We start from the raw sequence: 11,945 nt of genomic DNA, 5'->3' as shown, positions 1-11,945 counted from the left end.
AAAATCTGAGGACTTGCACCTACTTTGAGTGTTAAACAGCAACCAACGTCCCAGTAGGGTGGGTGGAGCAACACCTCCCCAAGTCAGGCACAGACCCACCTTCCAGAGAGGAGGGGCTGCACGCAGAACACAGCACTTGGGTCTGCTCGGCTCCCGTACAAGCACCAGCACCAGTGAGAGGGGACCAGAGGCTATGTTGGCTGGGTTCACAGGAAACTACTGAAAATTTGTGAGTCTTACGTGTATCTTGCAAAACGTGTGACGGAATTAGGGCATGAACATTCACTATTCTAGGAACGGTTCAGGGTCTGAGAGATCAAACCAGGGTTCAACATGGTGAGCGGTGACATCGCTCCTTGAGAGAAGGGAAATGAAGACCATACACATCGAAATAATATCCCCAAAGCAGCATTTATTTACCCACTGAATTCCAAAACATTTAATTTAGAAGTCTGGCATTTCATAATCACCCATCTTGATTGACATGGGCTAACGCACGTGGCGCTGTCAGGATACACAAGGACAACAGCCAAAGAGTTACAAAAAATAAATCCATGATTCTTAAACAATAGCAACCAAAACAAAAAAAAGTTACAGGTATCAAAACTTTAGATGCATTGCATTGAAAAGAAGGTTTGTGCACATCATAATTTAAAGAGGCAAAACAAGGCGCTACCGAAACCTCACGTTAAACAGTTTATTATTAAGCCAATGGACAGGAGCAAGTGGTCTCTTTGTCTCAGCTTCCCTTGCTTTCCATGAGCTGAGGGAAGAGGTGGGAAGGGTGGATTCATTTTCGCATGCACAAGATGAACTGCTTAACAAAACACTATCAGCTTGTTTAAATGGACCTTTTAAATACCGACTGTAGCCTGTGTTGGCTAATTCTCCTTTTTAACTTCCCCACTGCTTTCGCCTGCATTTCACCTAGACCAGCAGGCAGAGTAGAATGCCTCCTTCAGAATGCACCTGTCTGCACAATTCAAAAAGGGATGGTGGGGAGGAGGGGGGGTGTTGGGTTCAAAGCAACCGTCAGTCCAGCAATGCCCATGAGTTGATCTGGAACTGCTTCCGGGGGCGGAGAGCAGATCTGAGTAGCTGTGCTGCCGCACGGGTGGGTTTAGCACTAGGTATCTGGTGACTGTGGCGCGGAGGGGCCGGTGTGACAGGGTGGGGGCGGGGCTGGCCGAGGCTGCTCAGTTGCCTTCTCCGGCCTCCTCGTCCTGCTGGTCGCTGGTCCAGAGGGTGAGGTTGTCTCGCAGCAGCTGCATGATGAGCGTGGAGTCCTTATAGGAATCCTCGTTTAGTGTGTCCAGCTCGGCTATGGCGTCGTCGAAGGCTTGTTTGGCCAAGAGGCAGGCCTGCTCAGGCGCATTCTGGATCTCGTAGTAGAACACGGAGAAGTTGAGGGCCAGGCCCAGCCGGATGGGGTGCGTCGGCTGCATGTGCTCTTTGCTGATCTCGAAGGCTTCCTTGTAGGCAGCCTCCGAAGCTTCCACCACACTGTTCTTCTTCTCGCCGGAAGCCACCTCAGCCAGGTAGCGGTAGTAGTCACCCTTCATCTTCAGGTAGAAGACCTTGCTCTCGTACTGGAAGTCGTTGCAGTTCTTGATGAGGAACTTGTCCAGCAGTGCCAGCACGTCGTTGCACACCGACTCCAGCTCCTTCTCGATCTTCTCTCGGTAAGCCTTAACCTTCTCCAGCTTCTTCTCGTTTCCATCGGCCATGGTCTTCTGCTCGATGCTGCTGATGACCCGCCAGGATGACCGCCGGGCCCCGACCACGTTCTTGTAGGCCACAGACAGGAGGTTGCGGTCTTCGTTGGAGAGAGGCTCGTTGAGCTCGGTCACCTGCAACATCCCCAAAAGATGGACACTGAGACCTGAGTCTGGAGACCTTGGAGAGAAATCTTCCCTTCAACCCAGTCAATCACCCTCTTCACAAACAAGATGATGGACAAGTCACTTGAGAAAAACCAGTCTGACATGGACCCTATCTGAAGGGAGACGGCAGTCTAACAGAAGAGAGAAATAATCGAAACAAACTATTAAGTGATGAGGACTCTGAGAAATCCTTAATTCAGGCTTTCTAAGATGTGAGGTGGTGGAGCACAATGGCAGGGGAAAAGCCCTGAGGTTCGGCTATTCTGCATGAGATACTCTCACAGTAAAATCCTACAATTCCTTTGCCAAATGCTCAAAGATAATTACAGACTGGGAGGTCTGTTCCAGATTCTACTTTTAGCTTTTACATTAGAAAGGATCAATCACACCTCCCTGAAATACTTATTAACGGGTAAAGAGCTTACCCAGGTGAGATCAAGGCCCACACAGCTCCAGGGGCCAGGTTCTGCCCTGTCTGGTTATACATGGAACACCACTGGGACACCTAGCCCTCCCCCAACCCAAAACGGATGCGTCAGTGGCAGTAAAGTGTCTCCAGCCTCTGCTGAAAGGAAGCACAGCTACTCAGCAGCAAGCTTTACTCTGACCTACCTAACAGGAAACCCTGACTGACCTTCAAGGATGAAGTACCAATTACTTTAAGTGGAAATGTTAAATCTCACAAGTTGTAACTTCCTTTAGTTAGTTCTCCATGGTGCCAACTCCGAGTGAGTGAGCTATGTAGTCAGAAGGAATACTGGACTTTGCTGTGTTGAATGTGCCCCCCAGTTATGTTGAAGTCCTAACCCCTGGTGCCTGTGAATGTGACCTTATTTGGAAATAGGGTGTTTGCAGATGTGATGAAGTCACACTGCATTAGGGCGGATCCTAAATTCAATGACTGGTGTCCTTATAAGGAAAGGGAGATTTGGAGATGAAGGTCATGGTCACGTGATGATGCAGAGACTGAAGTTGTATGTCTACAAAAGCCAAGGAACTCCAAGAGTTACCAGGAGCCACCGATGCTAGAAAAGGCAAGGAAGGATTTTTTCCCCAGAGCCTTCAGAAGAAGTACAGCCCTACTGACACCTTAATCTCAAACTCTGGCCTTCCAAACTGCAATAAAATACATTTCTCTTGTTCTAAGCCATCCAGTTTGTGGTGGCTTTGATTGGCAGCCCCTAGGACACTAATGCAGGCTTAGAACCAGAAAACTTTGGTCTGGGCCCCAGCAAAGCCACTAACTTGTTAAACTGGCCTGTATCTTCTGTAAAGTAGGGGAAGTCTTTAACTATATGACCTACAGGGAAAGGTTTTAATTTTTAAAAAAAAAGAAAAAGAAGAAAACTTAGGAAACCATAAAACTCAACAAAGAAGTATTATTTATATCAAATTATAAGGACAGAACCTACTCCAATGGAAGGGAAAAGCCAGGTTTGATAGATAAACTTATAAACAATATATTAAAATAGACATGCATACCATGGATTAAGATGAATGAGCAGTGGAGAATCAAGAGATTTTAATCAAATGTAATCATTATTATGCATAAAACTAGAAAACCTGTGCTAAGTTCTTAAAAAGTGAAACAAGCAATTGTCTACCACCTCTCCCCTCCTCCACAAACCCCAGACAAAATAAAAACACCAGCTCTCTCTTCTGATGTCCCCATTTCCCTGTCCCCAGGACCCCATTCTTCTGCTGCAAATCCTTAGCCCGGGATGGTCTCTCCCCGTCTGCCTGGTCAATCAGCCCAAGCCCACCGCTTCTTCAGTGCGTCTTCAGCTCCAACCCGCCCCTGACCACCCGCTGCAAGGGCTGCCTGCAGGCCGGGTTCCTCACTCCTCCCCACACAGACAGGAGTGGTTTCCATATAACTCCCTGTGATCCACCCAAGTCCGGGCAATCTCTCCTCTCTCCTTATCCCCAATCCACGCTCCCTTTGAGACCTGTAACCCCACTAATTTTCTCCTCCAGTGAGTGCCTTTAACACTCACACATACATTAGTTTACCTAGAAATTATAAAAAGACACTGTAGCTATTTTTCTGATAATTTGGCTTTTAAGGAAGCAACTCTTATAAAATCAAAATTCCATCTCAAATATTATGACAGATCTCAGAATGCCAGAATACTGTAGAATGACACTTTACTAAGGCAGTATTCCATAAAACAAAACATGAGGTAAGAAAAGGATCTGGAAAGCTCCTCAGATCTCCAAGTAAGTAAATCCAACCAAGGCCACTTGGTACTAAAATGCAATGATATCCATAAGGAGCCACTATACACTTCATCCCGCAGCTAATAAAGCTGCCTTTGTTGGACCACAGCAACGATATATCAGGGAATGTCCCCAGAGTACATCACTAAAACTAAGCACATGCCTGAAACATTTATGTATCACACACAGTGTCTGTACAAGGGACAGTATCATCACTCGAAAAACTCCTAAGACATCTGGAGTTTAGCCCAAGCTAGCCATGTGACCTTGAAGATAGTAACTTTTCTGGGCATCAAAAATAAAATAAGGGGGACCAACCCAAACAATCTCCAAGCACTTCCTCAGCACTAAAATTCTAGGATTCCATTTTTCCTGAGCAACAACAAAAGGTGTGGGAAGGCATGAGGTCAATACCAATGCCATGGATGAAATGTGGGTGTATCCGCGGGTTTCAGGGATTCATGCATCCCTTCTCCATCAGGAATAAACTGCCCAAAAAGGCTACCGGGCGATACTTAAAATGACATCTTCACAAGAAAAATCGTTTACGAGGAGTATTAGTGTTTACGTAACAACCCTCTGGCTGCCTGCCAGTCTGAATGAATCACGGCCAGCATCAGCTGAGTGTGACTAACCACTAAGCAAGCACTGTTGTCAGAACCCCAGCCAGGGCCTAACTAGGAAATAACTAGATACGTTTAAATATAGTATTTTTTTAATACTCCTGGGTTACAACTCGGTTAACAAAGGGAAACCTATGGGAGGAAGATAGTTTTATTACTTGATCAGATAACTAAAGAAAACCAGGAGTTTTTCCCAATTGGAAAATTAGAGACTGAAGTGAAATCAGACGGCCTATTAAAACAAACAAGATTTACAGCCAGTCTTGACTGGTGATACTTCTGGCAAATAACCTGCATTAATGTTAGCTGGCACGAGTTCCCAACGCTTCAAGCTCCAAAATACCGGAGCCAGGAGATCTAAAGAAAAGTCTGGTCACCCACAAAGAGAAGCAGATGGGGAGGCAGCGCAGTGTAACAGGAAGGAAAGCAGGAACCACAGTCCCAGTCACCCCAACGCTGCCCTGGCGGGGCCATCACCTGAGGATTCAACAGAGATGACTTACTGCACCTCTACAATCACAAGTTCCAAATGGTTTCTAATTAGGCACATAAAGACCAGACACAGAATTTTCAAGACAGAGGAGACTGAGGCCGAGGTTCTCAGCCTTCCTTCTACTACAGCGCCGGTTTTCACGTTCTTAGTTCTGCCACACACCAACTCCAGACGCTAAGTCTCCGCGTGGCTACACCAGCTCCAAGGGACCCCCACCTCTGCTCGCAACCTCTGCCCTCCTGCCCACCTCCTGGCCCACATCATCCTACCACACTCCCCCTGACACCCCACCCTGAGGGACTGGCACCATCTACAGGTTCGTCTCCATCCCCTCTGGGGACTGTGCTCCCCACCGTCTTCCCCATGCGGCCCTCCCCGTGCGGCCCAGGGCTGCACCAGCTCCCTTCCCCATTTACTCTGCTCCGGACTACAAAGCATATCTGGAAGTCACCAACAAACTGGTCAGCAGCTAACTCATCTGTCTTCCTATGACACCATTCGCTTACTCAAAAATCCCTAAGGGCCTCCTCCCACTAACTCACAAGGCAATAAACTATGTGTTTGTGAGTAAAAATAGATCTGCTGCCAAAAATAGCACAGAGACTATTTGGGAAAACTTAAAAGTTCTCAATCCGGGATGCATCCAACTTCAAAAAGTAATACTGAGCAAACACAAAACCACCACCCCTGAGCAGCCAGGCCACACCCCAAAGTCAGGGTTGAGGTGACCCGTGAACAGGGCTCCCACCCTGCACAGCCACACGCACACAGCCCCCACCCCACCTTTTACAGTTGCCCACACGCTACCAACACGTTTACTTTTGATGTAAGAACTTATAACAGAAAACCACCCTCACGAACGATCAGGTAAATATACCACATCATAAAATCTTTACGCTTCTTTGGCAGAAACTATATATTTTTTTAAAGTGAACTAGAGGGATGAGAGCTTTTTTGGCTCTCTTTCCCAAGCTGATGACCTGAAAGTGAGGATTCTGCCTGGTCCCAAGCGAGCAAAGCATCCACCAGCAGTCACCACTTGCCCAGGCCTGGAAAGACCCCTCTGCCCTCACCACTGGCAAGGCTGCAGTTCTGTAAGGTGAGGGGCTCAGCTTCAAGCTCAGGGCAGGTGAGTTCAGGTAATTAATATCCACTCTAAGCTTAACATTAGTCAAAACAGCTACCCTTGTATTGTTGAGAGACTGCCTTTGTCTCGCTTTTGACATGACTGAACAGTTTCAGAGACACTGGCAGGGATTAAACACAATCCCATGTGAACGGCACTGCTGAATGCTACTGTCCCTGCAGGCACCAAGACTGAAGGCTTCAGAAGCTCCAATCACAGGGAACCTGTGCCAACACCCACCACCAAAGAGGGAATGCAACTGCGGGGAAGGAGCGGCAGGAGGGGCAGAAGACAGGTGGCCTCCACCCGGACGCCAGGGGAAGTCTTACCAACCACCCAGACACTGAAATTTGGGGGCCTCTAGGCTTACAAAATATACTAAAGGCAATATGGAAAAACAATGCCTTAAAATACCACAAGTATAATTTAAGAGTCCTGTACTTCTTAATTTATAGTGGGAACTCAAATTCAATTAATACTTTTGCTTCTTAAGCTAAAAAACACTGCTGGCCTTCAGGAAAACAAGCACAATCCAGATGTTTGAGTCTGCCTTTTATGCTCCCCTGCTGTCACTAACACCCATAAGTGGTAGATTGTGTTTTTAATCAAACTTGGTAAAAATGACTTACATCTAATAGAGGGAATTATTTGTTCAGTAAGACTACTTATGTTAATGGCTTGGAACTTAGACACCAATGATGACAATGGCTGATCAACCAGAATGTATACTAGAAACAGCCCCATGGTACATTATCGTAGTGGTTAAAGTGAGAGCTCTAAATTCAAGAGTTCAAATCTTCACCTTACAACCTGACCCCGAGAAAATTAATCTCTTCAAAACTCATTTGGAAAAATGGAGTTAGTAAGAGGATCCACCCAGAGTTGTTCTCAGGATTCAATGAGAAATGTACACATGGAATAAAAGCTACTATTTACTGAATGCCTAACAGATAAACTGATAAATTCCATAAACTTGATGAATTGTAACATGGAAAACACATTTGGGCTATCCCCTCCCAAACTGTATTCTGGAAAAGTGTTAACACTGCAGTCTACCACTAATATAAAATTCCAGACAAAGGTGAGAAAATACATTTTGGGCTTCTTTAAGGGAGTAGTGGGGGTCCTTGACTGTGGGAGCTCTTCTGGGGATAATTCAGGAACCCCAAATCCAGATGGCGACAACTCCCACTTTGGTGCAGCAGCGCCATGTGAACTGCTCACCAATTCAAATGCCTTTTAATACTGCAATAAAGCAGGGCCTTCTTCCCGCCTCAGCCAACCCATGACAAAGCAATACTTACATGTGAAACAGGGCTTACTAGTTTACATAAATTCAAACGGTAGTACCAATGTGGCTGTAAGCTGCCACACTAACCACAATTCTGGTACACCTCAAAATCACCCCTAGTTTCAGTACCTGCCACATGAGTTCGGTCTCCCCCTGGGCCACTCTGCTGCACTTTTACAGACCATGCTTCCTGTAACCTGACAGCTTTTGGAATAACAGCCTTTTGCCACTGGTTGGGCCAAGTGCCTCTTCCTCTCCGACCCTTTTCCTTAAGCCGCAGCCTTCTTTCCTGCACTTAAGATTTCTATCGATATTCTCCAAGTCCTTCACACATGTTCCTCCCTGTCCCTTGTTAGCTCTGTAATTGACCATGTGTCAATGTTAAAACACACCATGACATCCCAAATAACTTCTACATTTTAGACCTTCACAATTACCATCTATGTTTTGAAACTGTAATTTAAAATAAAAGATGACTCAAGGCAATAAGTGACATAACTGAATTATAAATCTATCTGGTTATTTACTCTCCTTCCTTAAATTACTAGTCTTATGCCCTAAGATTTTTATCCCATGTTATAGGTTTGTTTTATAGTTCTCATAAGATAGTACTACACCCATTTTACAGAAGTTATGAATTGTGTAAGGTCATCCCAAGCCTGGCCTAGAAAGGACTTGGGTTCTAGAATCTTTCACATTTCTTTCCACTGTTCCACTCTATGTAAGCTGCTAGGTATGAGACAAGATTGAAGACACACTTTTACATCATCTCAGAAAATTTCTTGCCTCTTCAAATTCTGGGGTGAGGCAGGGGACTGCAGTTCTCAGCTTATGTGAGGCAACGTTTCCAACATGCATGATTTTTTTAAAGCTTACCGACACCATCCTCCAGGTGACGCTGGTACCACAAGGAACATCAACCACTACAGGCAGGCAATATTATTAGGTACCATTTCAATTATAAAGGAAACAGAAAACAAGTTAGAAGAATGAAGGCTGAAAACCCACTTGACAGTAACACCAACATTACTAGTTTTACGCGTGAGAGGACCAGAAGACAAGGGATGAGTTTCAGGGTCACGGGGTGGTGGCATCAGACCATCCCCTCACTCAGGTGCAGCAGAGCAGTCTACTTACCTGCCCTGAAGAAAGCCCACATAAACCCAAAGGGTTACCAGAATTCCACCTCTTTACAAAAGTTATAGTTTAGGCCTATGATATTAATGAAATGGGTAACTGAGTCTTCTCAAGAACATTAAGAACTGGGGGAAAAAATAGAATGTACAAACATCAACTTAACAGATAAAACATAAGAAACTATTTTCCACTGACCCCTGCCAAGTCCTTTCTAATAAATATACTGCATTAATTTAGATGACAAGAAAATTTCTTTAATAGAAGAAACAGACATATTGACCAAAAAAGTTCTAAATTTTTAATAGGAGTTACCTTGAGGGAAGGGTTTATCACAATTCTGAGATGACATAATTAGAGCTTGGATTGAATTTTCAGTGGTGGATGGCTTATCCAACCCATTAATCACTTCAGATACAGATATTACAGATTCCCAATACATGAAAAGGTCCATCAATTTGCAAAATACTACCTTAATGCTTCAGAGAAAGTCTGTGGATGCAGGCCGCTGCAGGAAGGCATTTTTCTTCAGGACTGCTTATGGAAACCAGGAAGCCTACTTTCTTCTCTCCACAAACTACATCTCATTCTGGTTACATCTCTGCATTCTTTCCTCACTTCCCATTTCAGGTTGCCTCAGGTTTCCTTCAGCTCCAGAACTACCTTCTAGCCATTCTCCCTTAACCTCAATTCACTTCACTTCAAGCCCCATCCCTTCTTCATTTCCCAAAATTGTATTCCCCTTTATTCCCCTAACACTTCAAGTCCCACTCGAAAGGGAACTGAGGGCCTCCTTAAAATGTTCAGAGAGTGGCCTCAGCCTGCATAATCCCAGTGCCACTCAGTTACTGTGGAGAAGAAGCACACTTAAGAGTGACTTGCTGTGTGGACAGAAGTGGCTTTATCCCAAAGATTAAGCTCAGGACCCCTTCCTAGGGGATGCACTTACAGTCACTCCTGTTTCTGTAAAATTCGCTAAATTAATATATCTTAAATTTGTTTTTCTTGTAGAGCCCCCAGAATTACATAGAGTTCAGGTCCCAAACCTAAATCATCCCTGGTTTGGACGAAAATCTCCTACTTGGCTCACGACGCCATGCCAGGGCTCAAACTGGGATCACCAATGAATCAACAAATGGGCGTTGGTGAACAAACACCAGGTTCAATGTGTGACAAGGACGACACGGAAAAGGTAACTCTTTAAGAATTTTTCTTCCCTGGATAATCCTAAATACTGTCTTCAACAACATATTTCATATATTAATATCAGAAGCCTTAAAAGGGGCTTTTCACGTGACTCTGAAATTTTAGGGAGCCCCTGTATTTGCAGCTTTTTTCTCTAAGAAATCCCTTCAAAGGCCCGCAAAAGGGCAACTGAGCTCTACAATCCAGGGTAGTAATTCTCAAATTTAAACCCACTAACACTTGCCATGAGAGCTGGTTCAAGTGCAGATGTGCGTCCCACCCCCAGAGTTTCTAAGTCTTTAGGTATAGGGTGCGGCCCCGGCCGACCCTCCCAGGTCTCAGGAGTCTGTACACTGGGTGAGCACGGCAGGTTGGTGGCAGCAGCTGTGGCTCTACCCCTGTGACCTTGACGCAGAGAGAAGTAATGTTCATTTAGAGAAACCGTGAAATCATATGAGGAGACTGGGACAGCGAGCGGTATCACCGGAACCCAGCCTCAGACACGCAGGTGGTGCCTACCCCCGCGGCATTGCCAGGGTGTGGCCGGCCGCGGCTCCGTCCCGGAACCCGAGCCGCACGCGGGTCTCCGAGGGTCTCGGGAAGGCAGGGCCCACGCGCTCGGCTCGCCCACAAGGCACGCTCCGGGCAGATGGGCGCAGCCTCCAGCCTGGGAGGGGGCCCCACGCCCGACCGCAGGGTGGAGGTCTCCGCACACAAAGCCAGACCCCCGGGCGTGGGAAGATGGAGCCATAACGATTCGGGCGAGCCGAGCAAAAACGGGTCGGAACCACACCGACTTCAGGTCGTGGCAGCGGAAACCAGGAGAGACGGGGCGCCACTCACTAGATGATTCTTTATTACAAGTTGGGGTGTGGAGAGAGGTGAGGGGGTGACCCAGCCCGGCAGAACGGTCTAGAAGGGGGGATGCGGCTCCCTCACGTCCCCTCGGGCTTCTCCCCGACCCGGGGCTCCGAGTTGGGATGCGGCGACCCTCGCCCGCCTGCTGGTCCCCGTCGCGCCCCCTCCCCGGAGACCCCACCCGGCCCGGCCGCAGGAAATGGCGGGGCGCGCGGCGGGCGCGGGAAGCGCGGGCTGCGGGAGGACGGCCGCGCCCAGCGAGGCGGCGGGGTCTCCCTGGGCCCGGAGGGGGCCGCCGCTCGGCCGCCCACCCCTCCCGTGCGCCGGGCCCCCCGGCCAGCCGCCCGGGCTCCCGGCGCGCTCACCGCCTTCATGGCGGAGGCCATGTCGTCGTAGCGCTCCGCCTGCTCGGCCAGCCGCGCCCGCTGCAGCAGCTGCTCGCGGTCCCCCATGTCGCTGTGGCCCGGCCTCGCCTAGCGCCCCGCTCGCTCGCTCGTCCGCCCGTCCGCTCTGGGTCGCCGCGGAGGCCGCAGCCGCGCACGCGCACTGGCTCGCCGGCCGGCCGAGGCTGCAGGCTGCAGGCAGCAGGCAGCGCCGCTCGCCCTCTCGCTGGCTCGCCCCGCGCGCAGTGGCTCGCGCCGCGGACGCCGCCGAGGGAGGACAGGCGGCCGCGCGGGGGGATGGGAGGACGAGAGGACGCCTGCGCAGTGGGAGCGGCCGAGCCGGGCGGCGCGGAGCTGCGCGAGTGGGAGGGGGGAAGGGCGGGCCGGCCCTAACGGTCTATTTCAAGGTGACGTCACCTACTATAAATAGCTGCGGCCGCCGCCCCGCCCCAGAACCGCGCAGGCGCTCTGCGAGTGCTGCATTTTACCGCCGCAGAAGTGGAGGTGGGAGAGGGGATAGCTGGGGTTGGGACTGCAGAGCCCGGGGAGGGGGCGCGGTGAGGGCGGTCGCGCAGGCATCGCGCTGTCACGGCCCCACCTGAGAAGGCGCCTCTGAGTCCAGGTTAGAGGTCTAGCTTGAGAAGGGCCCCAAAAGCAAATAAGCCTAGTGCTTGGAGAAGCCAGGAGGCCGCGTGCCCGAGTGGTGGACCCGGCCCGCCCCCGCCCATCCTGGCCCATGGGCTCCGCGG

General features: G+C 48.9%; 1 protein-coding gene across 1 annotated transcript; it reads right to left on the bottom strand.

The window, feature by feature from the left end:
• Positions 1 to 392: 392 nt before the first annotated feature.
• Positions 393 to 11,499, bottom strand: YWHAH (tyrosine 3-monooxygenase/tryptophan 5-monooxygenase activation protein eta). Its single transcript, XM_074356782.1, has 2 exons — positions 11,179 to 11,499; positions 393 to 1,850 (listed from the first exon to the last, which is right to left on the bottom strand). The coding sequence occupies exons 1-2, from the start codon at positions 11,263 to 11,265 to the stop codon at positions 1,197 to 1,199; spliced, it is 741 nt and encodes a 246-aa protein (XP_074212883.1). The 5' UTR covers positions 11,266 to 11,499; the 3' UTR covers positions 393 to 1,196.
• Positions 11,500 to 11,945: the final 446 nt, after the last annotated feature.

The sequence above is a fragment of the Camelus bactrianus genome, chromosome 32 (genome assembly GCF_048773025.1).
Source record: "Camelus bactrianus isolate YW-2024 breed Bactrian camel chromosome 32, ASM4877302v1, whole genome shotgun sequence".
In the NCBI taxonomy this organism is placed as follows: Eukaryota; Metazoa; Chordata; class Mammalia; order Artiodactyla; family Camelidae; genus Camelus; species Camelus bactrianus.
The sequence above is the reverse complement of the archived record's forward strand: the minus strand, read 5'-3'. Positions and strand labels throughout refer to the sequence as shown.

Bases quoted from the DNA above. Each gene is read 5' to 3' on its own strand.
- YWHAH (XM_074356782.1), bottom strand. From the start codon at position 11,265: ATGGGGGACCGCGAGCAGCTGCTGCAGCGGGCGCGGCTGGCCGAGCAG. The intron at 1,851-11,178 runs GTGAGCGCGCCG...GGGATGTTGCAG, and splicing joins TGGCCTCCGCCATGAAGGCG to GTGACCGAGCTCAACGAGCC.